This window comes from Lucilia cuprina, chromosome 3, assembly GCF_022045245.1.
Source record: "Lucilia cuprina isolate Lc7/37 chromosome 3, ASM2204524v1, whole genome shotgun sequence".
Lineage (NCBI taxonomy): Eukaryota > Metazoa > Arthropoda > Insecta > Diptera > Calliphoridae > Lucilia > Lucilia cuprina.
Window position 1 is genome coordinate 25,088,644 of NC_060951.1, and position 16,687 is coordinate 25,105,330.

Genomic DNA, 16,687 nt, shown 5'->3' on the forward strand with positions numbered 1-16,687 from the left:
AATCGCCTTGAAATTATTTTCGTTCAGGTCCAGTTTTCTTTTGTATGGACAGAGTACCCAAGTATAAGTTCATCTAACTGCTGTAAGTCTGAAATAAAAAGAAAAAATTTTGAAAAGCAAGTGAAATGACGTAATCTTTTCAGTGAAAAAAACATCTGACACATTCATTCAAGGTACAAGGATAGAAAGAGTCCGTATTACCCCCTTTTCACTCTGTTTCTTATTCATTTGACACCAATCCAACTAAAGTTCGAAACTATAACATGCGGGCTAGATATTATAGGTTCTCTAGTTCGACCCCGGGTCAAATCATTCTAATAAAAGACCGAGTGTACAGTACACCGTCCGTTTATAGTTAAGGCTGTGTAGAGGTACTAAATATGGGCTATGCAGTCGTAATATGCAGATTATTTTGATATCAAAATGTTTCGCCTTCTCCTTAAGGCATGAAAGGATTAGCCCTGCATTAACTCGGATATCCCTAACAAGTTCAAATATATGCACCCTGTTCGTTTCAAACCCGCTTAAAGGTCATTAGTATAGCCTGTTATAACCCCCATTATACCGTCTTGTAGAGCTTTTATTAGGGATATAAAAAAAAGAAATAAAAATATCGTAATCTGTTACCATTATGAAAGTTAAGGAAACCTTTAGACAACATTAGCCAGGACTCCAAAGTTTGAGAACATGTCCCATATTATAATCACCTTAAAAGTTATCAAGACTTTATATTAAATAATGTAAAATAAATTTGTATAAAAATTACTTTAATAAACTTTAAACGGATGTTAAGTCCTTTTGACCTTTACATTTTTAATTAAGCCCACAGGTTAAGCATCAATCTTTCATATTACAATACAATATGCTTGTGACAAATTCCTAAAATATTTATGCTACAAAAATGTGTTAATTAATGTTGCCGCTTTAATGAGTTCCATCGATCAATGTCATGAAGAAAACTCAAATGAAGCAGAAATCTGGACACTATATGGACTAATAGCATTAACTAAATAATTAAAATATTAATTAATTTCAAGCACTTGACAAGCGGCACAAAAATCCAAAATTTTCCTATAACGCTTAATTAATATGAAAGAAAAGAAAAAGTGAAATGCAACAGTAAAATTTAGGGGAAACATAATTGGGAAAATACGTGAAAATTTCACAAGACATGCCTCAAACAGTTACGGTAGCGGTTAATATTACACCAAACATATCAAATATCATGTAAGTAATAGGCGATAATAACATGTTCAGGCTGCATGGGCATCAAACCTATTGGTAATGTTATTGACATTAATGTTAAACACACGATTTTCACTGGATTATATAGGTATATAACAGTTTTTTTGAATACCACTCTTAAATGTTAAAATCTTAACATAAGTTCCACAGAAGAAAAACATGTGAGAGAGTTAAAGTTGAAAGAAGAGAAAGAGAGAGAGAGCTAACATACCTGGTGATGAGTCGTAATAAAATGTAAACAAATAAACCAATTGGCCGCATGAATTAACACGCAAGCAAACATAAACAAAACAAATGCCAAAATAAACACACGCACATGTATGCATGAACATGCAAATGTGGCTCCCAAATCTGTACATTGATTGTTTTGTTTTCAAAAGAGAGCCGAAAGAGAGCAATAAAAAACACAAAACAACATCACACCAATATGTCTGAGCGTTTGTGTGCTTGAATGTGGGGTTTTTCTGGTTTGCTATTGCCAACAACAATTGATTCCTTAGTGTTGAATTTTCTTTAGCATCAGTATTAATTGAGCTCTCGTTTGGTAAACATCATACGGTACGGGAGAGTCTATAACGGTAAAGTGCGTGAACAAGACAAAATAAGCAAAACAAAATAACGGGATAGTTTACAAAAAGAAAACGATGGCGTACGAGTGAAATATTTGTGCAAAATTAAAGGAAGTTTTTTTGATTTTCTTTATAGTTCGGTTAGTTGTCACTGTGCGAAAGCTTAACGAGTTTTACGGAAGTGTGGTGAATTTTACACATGCAAAATTGAAATTCAACACAGTTGAAGGAAAAAAAGCCAGAATAATAATAATAGTAAATAACAACAAAGAAAGTTTTCAAACCTAAAAGAAAAGTGTTGATTATAATTGCGTTAGTTTGATCAAAGCAGTATGATAATAAACTAACCAAAAAGGGTACAAAGAGAGAGAGTGAGAAAGCAATAAAGAACGAAAGGATGCTGTCAAGTGTATGTGTATGTTGAGGATGAATTTAAGCTTGACTAATATTTTCAGTGTTTGTAAAAATTATTATTAAAACAGAATAACGGCAGCAGCTGATGGTTAAGGACCATTATTAACGGATGCTGGCCGTCAAAAGAAAAAAATAATTTCTTCTTTCAACTAACGTTTTTTTAAACAAACAATTCTATTAGAATTCAAGGTAGACTTTAAGACGTCTTTGTTAGCTTTTGTGCTAAAATCTACAAAGAAAAAACTTTTGTTTTATAAAACCATAGTGTTTGGGTGTTAAAAAATAAACATAATTTCTGTTGTTGTGCTAACATGCATCTGTATTATGTTTTAACTTTGTTTGAGGCCTTTGCCGTCGTATGCAAATTGGTGTAAATTTTATTTTTACCGGTTTTACGTTGGTTAGCAAGTGTTTGTTTTTAAATCGAAAATAAAAAAAAAAACTTTTCAAACTTGTGCATGTTTACAAAAACATCAAAGAAGGTGCTAAAGTGCAGCCATAACCGTGACATGAACATAAAATTACCATCATCATCAGCTTATGGACTTTATCATTGAAATTTTTCTTTATGTCGTATAGATGAGTTTTAAAAACAAAAATAAAAGGTGTTAAATCTATAAAAGCTTAACAAAGACATGCATAATCTTGTCTAGCTAGTTTTAAAACGCAATTAAAAATTTTTTCCCTGCTAATAAATTACATATAAATAGAATATCTTCACAAGTTTGAGAAAAATTCCTCAGCATAAAGAATAACATCAGAAAAAAACGCATATTTTAAAACGTAATTAGTAATTACTAAACGTGTTTGCACATGCACGTGCGTGCTACAAATCTAAAAGAAACAGTGTTAAAATTATATAAACGTGTGTTTAAATTTGTTCATTAAATTATTATAACCATTAAAGTGAAAAATGTATTTTCTTCAGCTTAACTTGTGGTTTATGCGACTTTTAGTGCTTTGCTGTGCCAGTAGCTTGGCCTTGGCCAAGTCCTCCTTGTCCAGTGGCAATCACAATAATGATCCTTGCTATTTTGAAGGCAAACCACGTAAATGTTTGCCCAGCTTTGTTAATGCTGCCTATGGCAATCCAGTGCAGGCTTCCAGCACCTGTGGTACTCATCAGCCAGAGAGATATTGTGAACTGAAACGTGATGGCCTTATGGATGAGTGTCGCATGTGTGATAACTCTAGGCCCGATATGAAATTTCCACCACAATCTCTAACCGATTTAAATAATCCCAATAATGTTACATGCTGGCGTTCGGCTACAGTGCCAGTACCCTCGGATCCGGATACAGCACCACCAGATAATGTCACCTTAACGCTGTCGTTGGGCAAGAAATATGAGCTAACCTATGTGAGTTTATCATTCTGTCCCAAGTCTCCCAAACCAGATTCAATGGCTATATATAAAAGTTCGGATTATGGACAAACTTGGCAACCTTTCCAGTTCTACAGTTCGCAATGTCAAAAATTCTACGGTCGGCCGGACAGAGCTAAAATAAGTAAATTTAATGAGCAAGAAGCTAGATGCATGAATTCTCATCATGATGGCAATACCAATCGTTTTGCTTTCAATACTCTAGAAGGCAGGCCCTCGGCTAATGATTTGGATTCCTCTTTAGTGCTACAAGACTGGGTAACTGCCACCGATATACGAGTAGTTTTTCATCGTTTGGAATTACCCAAAGAATTGATAAATATACAATCTAAATTGGACAATAAACCAGATGCCAATAGTTTTAGTGATGAAATGGCTAGTAGCCAGGAAGATGATGAAGAAGATGAAGATATTACCGATGATGAATATGATTATAATATTCATGACAATGATAGTGTACCCTATGAGGATGATTTGGAAGATTATGCAGAGCCCAAGAAACATTTAGAATTGGATGATGATTTGGATTTAGATTATGCCAATGATGGCATTAATATTATGGCCTTAAAACCTAAACGTCTTAATGTTTACAAACAAAAATCCATAAATTATGAAAAACACTATAAAAATAAAGCCGCCAATTTAAACATGGCTAGCAGTTCTTCTTCTTCGACAACAACAACAACTTCCACCACTGCCCAACCTAGTACCACTAATAAAAACTCTTATGCTTCCGCCTCTATCAAAAACACACAAAAATCTTCTTCGTTAGACAAACCCACACCAGTACCTTCAGTACGTGATCTCTTGGCCAATTCACAACACTATGCCGTTTCAGATTTTGCTGTAGGTGGCCGTTGTAAATGCAATGGTCATGCCTCTGAATGTGTGGCTCATGTTAGTTCCAATGAAGCTAATCTCTTCAATAACGAGGACGATGATGGCGGTGGTACTGGCTTAGGCAATTTGGGTGATTCCTCTGATGATGGTACAAATTTTGGTGCTCGTTCTTCATCGATTGCGGCAGCAGCAAATACTAACCTGGCCATAAATGCCAAATTAACAATGACATGTGCTTGTAAACACAATACAGCCGGACCGGAATGTGAAAGATGTAAACCCTTTTACTTTGATCGACCATGGGGACGTGCCACCGATACTGATGCCAATGAATGTAAAAGTAAGTTTTAAACAAATATTTTTCTTGTGCTCTTTTTATTCCAACATCCAACTCTGTTTGATACTCTTTATTGTGTGTTATCAGTGTGATGTCATATACAGAGACACATCATAAAAATTGCAAAAATATGAACTGAATTGTGCCAAACAGCCATGGCTGTATTTGTTCGTTTCGGTTTGTTGGAGGAGTGTGATGATGATGATGGTTTAAGTCAATATGTTTACATTTCATTTGTTTGCAATTGGATTTTTTTCATTTGGTGCTTTGTTTTTTGGTAGTTAGGTGATGTTTTATATATAGTTGTATTGTTTATGTCGGGTGGGACTGTTGCCGTTAAAGTCAATGATGTTATTTGACAGATGGGTAATGAAATTTTGAGTTTTTTTCTTTTTAACGTATACGGAGTTAAGGTATATTTGGAATTTGCACAGATTATATGCATATATAGTACATATAGTTTTTTACAATTTTTTTTAAAGATTTGCAAAAAAAATCAAGAAACATTTTTCTTGTTATATTTCGTAATAATTTCTTTTGTATTCTTTAAAAACTATTAAGTAATTTTGAAATATTACCAAATCAAATGAAGTGACCTTCATTATATAATAATTTTTCTGCACCAACTGCATACATACATATATCATAATCCATTTAACAAATATGATCATAAACTCTTGACAAGCTGTAAATTTATTACAAAATTTTCAAATCAATCATGTGATTTAAATAGATGATATTTACAGCTGGCGCTAAAATGACACAAATAATGTTAACAAAAATTCATAATTGATTTGAAAATATTTTAAATTTTTCTAGCTTTTAAGTAATTACGTAATTTAAAATTATTTATTTATAAGAAAAAAGAAGAATTTTTGTATACATCTGGCTAACTTAACATTCATTTGCCAAGAATTATTTAAAAAAAAAATATTTTTTTCTGAAAGTAGCTAAACTTCAGTTTAAAAATATTTCAAACATTTATTTCTTTTAAACAAAGTTTTTAGTTTTCAAGATATTTTCTATCTAGATCCTTCTTCAAACCATTGCTAAAATTACTTATTACGATTATTTCAAACATTACGATTGCTTCAAGTATCATGATCTGCAGATACATTCACAAACTGTCATATGTAAATTTCTATGGATTTCGTTAACAATTGATGAAACTCTGTTAGATCCATCTGTTGCCAAGATGACGATCTGAAATATTCCAATGATTTTTGTTCGAAATTGTCTTTCTAAACTGGTTTTGGGGAAGCGTTATGGATTCGTCACTCGTTCTTTGGAACGCTTTTGAAACTAGTTCTTTAATCAATGATTTTTGTTTGAATTTGTCATCCTATTAACTAGTTTCAGGGAAGCTATAGAGAACGTATAAACAAATATTTCTTTTTTAGCGTTTTTGTTTGAAATTATTAAGATTAGAAGCAAAGGAATTTTTACTATTGTACCAATGCTATTTACAAAACCTAGATTCACATACATTTCTTACGTAAAATTTAATATAATACTTCCGCACCTTTAATCTTTTAAAATATTTTTGGTAAGGATATAGGTTACAAGCAGCAAACTTTCTCTTCTCTCGGTAGCATTCAATTAGAGACCTCTTTAATATCTTGTAGTTCAGTTGAATGCAAAAATATAAATTTGAACGCGTTTTCTATTTCGATAAAAATAAGTTTATACATTTTTAATTTCTTGACATTTTTTTCAATAGATTCCAAGAAGTTGTTTCGGAACTAGCATGCGTTCCACTGGAGTAGTGCAGTAGCAATGTATAACTAGTTTTAAAGAACTAGTTCCTTGAAAACTATTTAGAAGTATTTAAGAACCACAACAATATACTAAGGAACGGGTACCAGAACTAATGACGACACTACAAGTTCAAAGGCTGTTGTTAAGGAATCTGAAGGGGTTCTGTTTTCACTCGTTCGAGAACTAGTAGCTTTTAGAACAAGTTCTAAAATTTTTCCTGGGTTTAATAAATTTTTAAGGATAAGAATTTTAAAAGACATTTTTGACAGATTTTCATCCTAACAGTATAAAATAAAAATAATATAAAATATTTCCCAAATCTTCTTGTTGGCTTGACACCAAATTTAAAATTGTTTGATTAGTAAAAGTATTTTAAAATATTTATTAAAAAAAAGTACTTTTTAAAACTTTGAAGTCCTTTTGAAAGGATACAGGATCACGAAATGAAAAACTAAAAACGCAATTTTTTCCCTTAAATTTATAGCATCAAACGTCTACCATTCGGTTCTTGTCTAACGATTTTTTTCTTTTTGTCGGACGATGTTATAAGGCATGATCGACCATGTGATAGATTATGTGAAATATCTGTTAAAAATGCGATTATCAGTATTTCTTACATTCTAAGTCTTAGACTCATATAAAACTAATTTGTGCTGTTTTTGTGAAGGTACTACTACTACAGTAACGGAATAATTTGTCTAAAAGCTCTATTGGGGAATACGGAAATAATGGTGTAATTTTTTTTTTCATAGTCCTTGTCGCTGAGAAAAGAGTAGTGTATGTGCTAAACTGCATCAAAAATCTTTAAATTAGTGATTTCTAACGGATACATAAGGTGATTCTGAGACTCCGCACCAACGTGTAATACCTTTCCCATTATAGTTGTGGAATGGTATTATAAAGATTATAAGTTCCGAGGCAATCAGTTTCAAGTGAGTGGGTGTAAAAAATGGAAGAGCATGATCGACTTTTGAAGAAACACAAAAAAGTTATAAATTAATAATAAAATTCAGTTCAAAGTCTTAAGAATGGGTTGCTAAGTAACCAATACTTAGTAGATTATCTTTTTACTACATACATAAATATAAATACAAAGTTTATCCTTTCATCATTTACCTTATTTATCAATCTAGTTTAGTTTTACAAAATTAAACAAATTCTAAAATAACTAAATCTTGTCAAACCCTTAAAAAAATAAAAATATTTTGTACATAAACTGTTAAATATGTATGAATGCCAACATGTCCCCAACAAGTATTCATAAACGACCGTGCTCATATTTCATTACTAATATGTCCAATTTTGTAGAACATTTTACTTAAGGCTAAATTTTCCAACTGGAAAAACGCATTAATAAACCAAAAACTTCAAAAAGAAAAACTCAAAAAAAAAAAAAACATATAAAAAGTTTTTCATTAAATAAATCTGGCTGTTAATTTAAAAATTAAATTTTTCTAAAAATGGTTAAAGCTGTCGGGGATATTTGAAAATAAAATAAAAGAATATGTATTACATACACATATATTTTCATTGTCAATATCGTCATCATCATCATTAAAAGCAATAGTAGTAGTATCAGCAGCAACAGCAGTAGCACAAACAACATTGTCATTTGGAATCCAAGTAACTACGATTACATTTATGTATATTGTTCGAGTACAATATTGTGCCCTTCAGCATTTACAATTTTACTCTTCAAAACAATTCTTTTAAAACTTCTTTTTTATGTTTTTATATTTTTTTTATTCAGATTTTTCAACATTTATATATTTTGTTTTCATGTAAAATAAACATGTATCACCCATGGCGAAAAGTGTGTCTGTTGTTTCACATCTCACTTCACTCACTTCACTATGATGTACATAGTTGAATCACTGGGTGATTATGTCTGCTGTGGTATTGTTGTAATATTGTTGAAGGTGGTGGTAATGGATTTTTTCACAACAACAACTACTAGTACTTCAGCAGTAATACATATATATATAGCCAAAGCTGACCATTTAGTAGGAATTTCTGGAAAAAAACTGACAGATATTTTCAGACAGAGTCACCTAGAGACAGTAAGTGGTTTTGATTTTGGTTTTGTATTTTTTCAATCAATTTCATTTGTTGTTTATATATTGATCCGTCTATACATTCATTCATTTTGCAATGTCAATTGTTTGTTATATTTTAATGAAACGGATATTAAATACAGAATTAACGGTTTTTAAAAGATATATTTTATTTGTATTTTATACAACTTTAAGTTTAAAGGATGAAATGTATATTAGGCTTCTATTTCTAGTCTATAGTCTTGGATATAGATTAATCTATGGTATTAATTATAATTTATTCTACAGATATGACTATAGTATAGTCAATAGTATATATAATAGCATTGTCTACAGTTTTGGCTATAACCTAAGTAATTCTTGACTATAGGCTTTTTCACAGTCTTGAAAATACTCTACCATATATTCCATGAATTTGGCTTTTCTATTGACTATAGTCTAGTTTATAGTCTTGACTATTGGCTATAGTATTCACTATTGTCTATAGTCTCGACTATTTTCTTGACAATAGCCTTGTCTTTAATTGACTATAGCCTAGTGTATAGTTTTTACTATGGCCTAGTCGCTTATAGCCTAGACTATAGTCTTGACTGTAGCTTTTGCTGTAACCTTGTTTTGACTACAGGCTACACAGTCTTGACTATCGACTATTGTAAATTGTCTTGACTACCGACTATTGTTTATAGTCTTCACTATCGACTATTTTCTATAGTCTTGCTTATAGTCTATAGTCTTGACTATCGTCTATTGTCTATAGTCTTAACTATGGACTATTGTCTATAATCGTGACTATTTACTATTGTCTATACACTTTACTATTGTACAAAGTCATGAGTGTTGAAACTTTTCTATAGTCTTGACTTTTGTCTATAGTCTTGACTATTGACTATAGTATAGTCTATATACTTGACTAAATCCTCATCTATAGTTGACTATAGCTTATAGTCTAAAATAGAGCCAAGTCTATCGTTTTGACTATATAATAGTTTATAATATAGACTATAGATTTGTTCATAGTATTTTCTGTAGCCTTGTCTATAGTTTAAACTATGGCCAACACCATAGTATTGACTATAGTCTAGTTTTAGCTTTAGCCTAGGTTAGCTATTGTCTGTTATTTTGACTATAGTTTAATCTATAGTCTAGTCTATAGCCTTGACTATAGTCTCGTGTATTGTCTTGAATATTGTTTAGTCTATACTCTGGACTATAGTCTAGTCTATACTCTTGACAGTCTATATCCTAGTTTCTATTCTTGACTCTAGTAAGTTTAAGTCTTGACAATTTAGTTATAGACTTGTTCAGCCAAGTTTTGGTAAAAAACAGAACATTTTACTTTAACTTTATTTTAAATTAAACTTAGACTTTATTAATGCTATAATTTTGCAAATTTCATTTAACAAAACCTATTAACTTTATTTCAAAATTTTATTTCATTTTAATCTACTGCTTTAATATTCTAAACTTCTGCTCTAGAATACTATTTAAAACATCTGACTGTAATTATCATTAAAATCCCCTGCAAACAGTTTTACTTTAATATTTAAATTGCAGAAACACTTAAATGCATGAAGCTATTAAGCCGAATGAATTTTACAAATTGCAGGGATTTGTAATTTCTAATTGACTTGAGATGAGTAGCTGCTGCTGCTCTTGCTTCAGTTAATGATGGTGGTGGGATGTTTGGTTAAATGTGCTATAACCCCCAAATACTAAGTGCATTTAAAAATAAAATTTTTTTTTAACAGCTGCAAATATTAAAATGCCTGGATTTGCAATAAATTTATGGCAATTTAATAAAAACAATTAAAATAACATGTTGAAATAATTCTTTGCATTCTAAAAATTTAAACAAAAGAACAAACGGCATTGTCATGAATAGACAAGTAATAGAAATTGGCTATAGAAATAGAATTTTATAAATAAGCAGATGTTTTTCTTATTTTTAAGCAAAAAAGAAAATTTTGTAAAGCAATTATTTTTTTTTGTTTAAAATTCACAATTTCTTTATTAAACTATTATTATTTCCCTAAGCATGCAATCAGTTTGTTAGATATTTCATAGCATGTAGTTGTTGTTAAATGACCACATTTCATTGAAAACTTTTTCGAAGTTCAATTATCATGCCACATCTATGTATGCCATGTCTGCATACCAATACAAGTCTGTACTTATGTTTTCTTTTTTCATGGATATTGGAAAATTTTTAACGGTTTTACCACAAAATAAAACCACAATATTGGTTTACCAACATCATTCTCATCATCGTGTGCCGTCAAAGGCATGCAGTTAGACATACATAAAAAGATGAACCCATATATATTTTCATTTGCCACCCCCCCCCCCCCTGCACCCCCCCCCCCCCCCCCCTTTTAACAACTAGTTACTAGTCATATGCTAGATGCTGCTACTATTCGTGTACGTCATAAATTTTCGTAAAAACTATGAAAAAAAAACTTTTTCAATATGACTTTTAAAATAAACGACAACAAGACAATGCGCAAAATATTGAGAATGGAAGAGTTTCTTTTTTATTGTGGAAAAATAAAGTTGAAAACGGTGATGGGACCAAAGAGTATAACTTATACATAATTTTTGAAGTCATCACATGTAATACCGCTTTAGTGAGACCTTATTTTGAAAACATTATTATTTAAATTATGTTTAGTTTTCTATCGGCCTCTGATAACTATGTATGCCGATCACCGCTCTTGTGTTATGTAAAGACAAATTTTCATACCAAGTTCTTATTAGGTTTATGTTTGGATAAATTCTAAAAAACTTTATTAGAAGTTTACTGGTTGTGCAGTTCTAGGCTTTAAGACTTAGACTCATTAGTTTTTACCATCCTACAAGAGTTAGACTGGTCAATTATTAGGTCCGCAAAAGGCTTTATTCACATTTCATTAAGCTTTAAGAGAACTTTCTGAATAAGAAAAACGATCAACTTCTGGACAAAGCAATATCGGTTCAAATGATTAGTAATATTCATTATTCAAAAATTTTGTGGAATATGTTTCAATACTTGTCTGTACGAAATCTGTTTCGTCATTTTCAGACATTGACAGACGGACCACTAGACTAAGTAAATTTTTAAAAACAAGCCTAAGATAGGGATGTACTATTTGGAAAGTGGCGAAGTTTGGGTTGTTTGACCTTATTAAGGTTAATGTAGTCTAACATTAAAAACATTCTGATATACAACATGTTTGGAACTTGTCAGTGTGTTCCAGTCTCCATTGTACATTAAAGCTCGTCGTTGCAATTTACATTATAAAACAAGCACCCTCTCTTTAACTCTTAAGATTTATACTTTTATAGCCATAAACTTGCAATAAAAAATACCAAGACCTTTTAAAATTCAAACTATAAAAATGTTAACTTTTATTATACACCCTTAAAATTAAGCTAACAACAATTTTTCCAGTATGTACTTTAATTATGACCATAAAAACAAATTTCAAAATTCCTTTTTTTTTCGTTCTTCCAACATAAAATGACACTTTTATAACACTTTGGGGAATTTACCAGAAAAAAAAATATAAAAGAAATAAAATAATTTCATTTTTTTTCTTCTACTATGTAGGTATAAACATAAAAATACATTTCAAACTTATGCATACCTTAACAAATTTTTATATACGAAAAATATATTTTTGCAATTCAAACAATAAACAAATAAGTATAAATACGAGTATTGCTACAGAGAATAGCTGGCTAAATATACTTGCACACGATATAGTACGAGATACAGAGACAGACTGGTGGCTGGTTGGCTGGCCGGGTTTGGCACCTTAATGTCTACGGGGTTACAAAACCAACACAAACTAAATGGTTTTATATACACACTAGGAACTTTATATATTCATGTGTATGGGGGATACACATAGATACAAACACTCACGTTTATATGTAGAGGGATTTACCCCGAGTCACGCATACTTTTTCAAAATTCCAAAAACAAAAACGGGAAAAAAATTATGTCAAAAGAAATACCTAATGAAGGTCGATTTTTTATTATTGCTTGTCTAATGTGTGTAAGGTTGTGTTAATGTATGTGTGTGTTTTTATTTGAAATGTAACAGGGAAGTAAAAAAGTTAGTACCAAGCAGGCACAGAAAACTCTACTTTTTCACATAACATTTTTTTTTTTCATATTTTTTAGTCTAGTCTATATTCTAGTCATAGTCTAGTCTATAGTCTAGTCTATAGTCTAGTCTATAGTCTAGTCTATAGTCTAGTCTATAGTCTAGTCTATAGTCTAGTCTATAGTCTAGTCTATAGTCTAGTCTATAGTCTAGTCTATATAGTCTAGTCTATAGTCTAGTCTATCTATAGTCTAGTCTATAGTCTAGTCTATAGTCTAGTCTATAGTCTAGTCTATAGTCTAGTCTATAGTCTATCTATAGTCTATAGTCTAGTCTATAGTCTAGTCTATAGTCTAGTCTATAGTCTAGTCTATAGTCTAGTCTATAGTCTAGTCTATAGTCTAGTCTATAGTCTAGTCTATAGTCTAGTCTATAGTCTAGTCTATAGTCTAGTCTATAGTCTAGTCTATAGTCTAGTCTATAGTCTAGTCTATAGTCTAGTCTATAGTCTAGTCTATAGTCTAGTCTATAGTCTAGTCTATCTAGTCTAGTCTATAGTCTAGTCTATAGTCTAGTCTATAGTCTAGTCTATAGTCTAGTCTATAGTCTAGTCTATAGTCTAGTCTATAGTCTAGTCTATAGTCTAGTCTATAGTCTAGTCTATAGTCTAGTCTATAGTCTAGTCTATAGTCTAGTCTATAGTCTAGTCTATAGTCTAGTCTATAGTCTAGTCTATAGTCTAGTCTATAGTCTAGTCTATAGTCTAGTCTATAGTCTAGTCTATAGTCTAGTCTATAGTCTAGTCTATAGTCTAGTCTATAGTCTAGTCTATAGTCTAGTCTATAGTCTAGTCTATAGTCTAGTCTATAGTCTAGTCTATAGTCTAGTCTATAGTCTAGTCTATAGTCTAGTCTATAGTCTAGTCTATAGTCTAGTCTATAGTCTAGTCTATAGTCTAGTCTATAGTCTAGTCTCTATAGTCTAGTCTATAGTCTAGTCTATAGTCTAGTCTATAGTCTAGTCTATAGTCTAGTCTATAGTCTAGTCTATAGTCTAGTCTATAGTCTAGTCTATAGTCTAGTCTATAGTCTAGTCTATAGTCTAGTCTATAGTCTAGTCTATAGTCTAGTCTATAGTCTAGTCTATAGTCTAGTCTATAGTCTAGTCTATAGTCTAGTCTATAGTCTAGTCTATAGTCTAGTCTATAGTCTAGTCTATAGTCTAGTCTATAGTCTAGTCTATAGTCTAGTCTATAGTCTAGTCTATAGTCTAGTCTATAGTCTAGTCTATAGTCTAGTCTATATAGTCTAGTCTATAGTCCCCCTTTTAACAACTAGTTACTAGTCATATGCTAGATGCTGCTACTATTCGTGTACGTCATAAATTTTCGTAAAAACTATGAAAAAAAAACTTTTTCAATATGACTTTTAAAATAAACGACAACAAGACAATGCGCAAAATATTGAGAATGGAAGAGTTTCTTTTTTATTGTGGAAAAATAAAGTTGAAAACGGTGATGGGACCAAAGAGTATAACTTATACATAATTTTTGAAGTCATCACATGTAATACCGCTTTAGTGAGACCTTATTTTGAAAACATTATTATTTAAATTATGTTTAGTTTCTATCGGCCTCTGATAACTATGTATGCCGATCACCGCTCTTGTGTTATTGTAAAGACAAATTTTCATACCAAGTTCTTATTAGGTTTATGTTTGGATAAATTCTAAAACTTTATTAGAAGTTTACTGGTTGTGCAGTTCTAGGCTTTAAGACTTAGACTCATTAGTTTTTACCATCCTACAAGAGTTAGACTGGTCAATTATTAGGTCCGCAAAAGGCTTTATTCACATTTCATTAAGCTTTAAGAGAACTTTCTGAATAAGAAAAACGATCAACTTCTGGACAAAGCAATATCGGTTCAAATGATTAGTAATATTCATTATTCAAAAATTTTGTGGAATATGTTTCAATACTTGTCTGTACGAAATCTGTTTCGTCATTTTCAGACATTGACAGACGGACCACTAGACTAAGTAAATTTTTAAAAACAAGCCTAAGATAGGGATGTACTATTTGGAAAGTGGCGAAGTTTGGGTTGTTGACCTTATTAAGGTTAATGTAGTCTAACATTAAAAACATTCTGATATACAACATGTTTGGAACTTGTCAGTGTGTTCCAGTCTCCATTGTACATTAAAGCTCGTCGTTGCAATTTACATTATAAAAACAAGCACCCTCTCTTTAACTCTTAAGATTTATACTTTTATAGCCATAAACTTGCAATAAAAATCTACCAAGACCTTTTAAAATTCAAACTATAAAAATGTTAACTTTTATTATACACCCTTAAAATTAAGCTAACAACAATTTTTCCAGTATGTACTTTAATTATGACCATAAAAACAAATTTCAAAATTCCTTTTTTTTCGTTCTTCCAACATAAAATGACACTTTTATAACACTTTGGGGAATTTACCAGAAAAAAAATATATAAAGAAATAAAATAATTTCATTTTTTTCTTCTTCTATATGTAGGTATAAACATAAAAATACATTTCAAACTTATGCATACCTTAACAAATTTTTATATACGAAAAATATATTTTGCAATTCAAACAATAAACAAATAAGTATAAATACGAGTATTGCTACAGAGAATAGCTGGCTAAATATACTTGCACACGATATAGTACGAGATACAGAGACAGACTGGTGGCTGGTTGGCTGGCCGGGTTTGGCACCTTAATGTCTACGGGGTTACAAAACCAACACAAACTAAATGGTTTTATATACACACTAGGAACTTTATATATTCATGTGTATGGGGGATACACATAGATACAAACACTCACGTTTATATGTAGAGGGATTTACCCCGAGTCACGCATACTTTTTTCAAAATTCCAAAAACAAAAACGGGAAAAAATTATGTCAAAAGAAATACCTAATGAAGGTCGATTTTTATTATTGCTTGTCTAATGTGTGTAAGGTTGTGTTTATGTATGTGTGTGTTTTATTTGAAATGTAACAGGGAAGTAAAAAAGTTAGTACCAAGCAGGCACAGAAAACTCTACTTTTTCACATAACATTTTTTTTCATTTTTTAGTCTAGTCTATAGTCTAGTCTAGTCTATAGTCTAGTCTATAGTCTAGTCTATAGTCTAGTCTATAGTCTAGTCTATAGTCTAGTCTATAGTCTAGTCTATAGTCTAGTCTATAGTCTAGTCTATAGTCTAGTCTATAGCCTAGTCTATAGTCTAGTCTATAGTCTAGTCTGGTCTTAGTCAATTCTTGTCTATATTCAGTCTATAGTCTAGTCTATATTTCAGTCATCATAAAAAGTTTCATGAGCAAATATAACAGCAAATTGGCCAAATAGTACAATAAAGGCCCACAAAATGTACCTACGCTCAATCTAGTTACTATAACCCTTAAATCCCTGTCGTTTTCATATGAATGAGCGAGGGCATGAATTAAGGGATGCTCAGCAAATGTGTGCATTAAGATTTATAGTTGTATTAACCAGACAAAAGAATTGTAAGACGGACAAACAGACAGACGGAGTAACCAACCGACAGACAGACAAAACATCATACTAACAGCACGAGTTTATAAATGTGTGTGGTGGCTCGTGTGTGTGTTTTATTATTATATTTTACTATCCATCTACCTAACTAATCCTTGGTAGTATCCTTTTTTTATTCCCCTGTTCCTTTATCCATCCATTCATATCTGTCTAATGTGTGTTTTATTTTTATACATATTTATGCCAACAAGACAATAGAGGCGTGTTTGGTAATTTCCCAATTCAACACACATTTGTTAGTGGGTGTTTTTTGTTATTGTTGTACAGAAAAATATAAGCATTTAAAAAAATTTGTAAATGTCTAATTTACTATAAAATGCATTTAGATTTTCAAAATCGTCTTAATTTCCTTTGGTATTTATTTTCATCAACATCGTTATTATAAAAACAAATTTAACAACTGTTGCTA

General features: G+C 31.1%; 1 protein-coding gene across 1 annotated transcript in view; it reads left to right on the forward strand.

Moving 5' to 3' along the window:
- The first annotated feature begins 1,775 nt into the window (after positions 1 to 1,775).
- The window catches only part of LOC111690372 (netrin-B), a 187,875-nt gene continuing 172,963 nt past the window's right edge, over positions 1,776 to 16,687 (forward strand). The window contains exon 1 of the mRNA XM_046945478.1: positions 1,776 to 4,792. Coding sequence (XP_046801434.1) covers positions 3,142 to 4,792 — 1,651 coding nt within the window. The 5' untranslated portion in view covers positions 1,776 to 3,141. The remainder of the gene's footprint in view (positions 4,793 to 16,687) is intronic.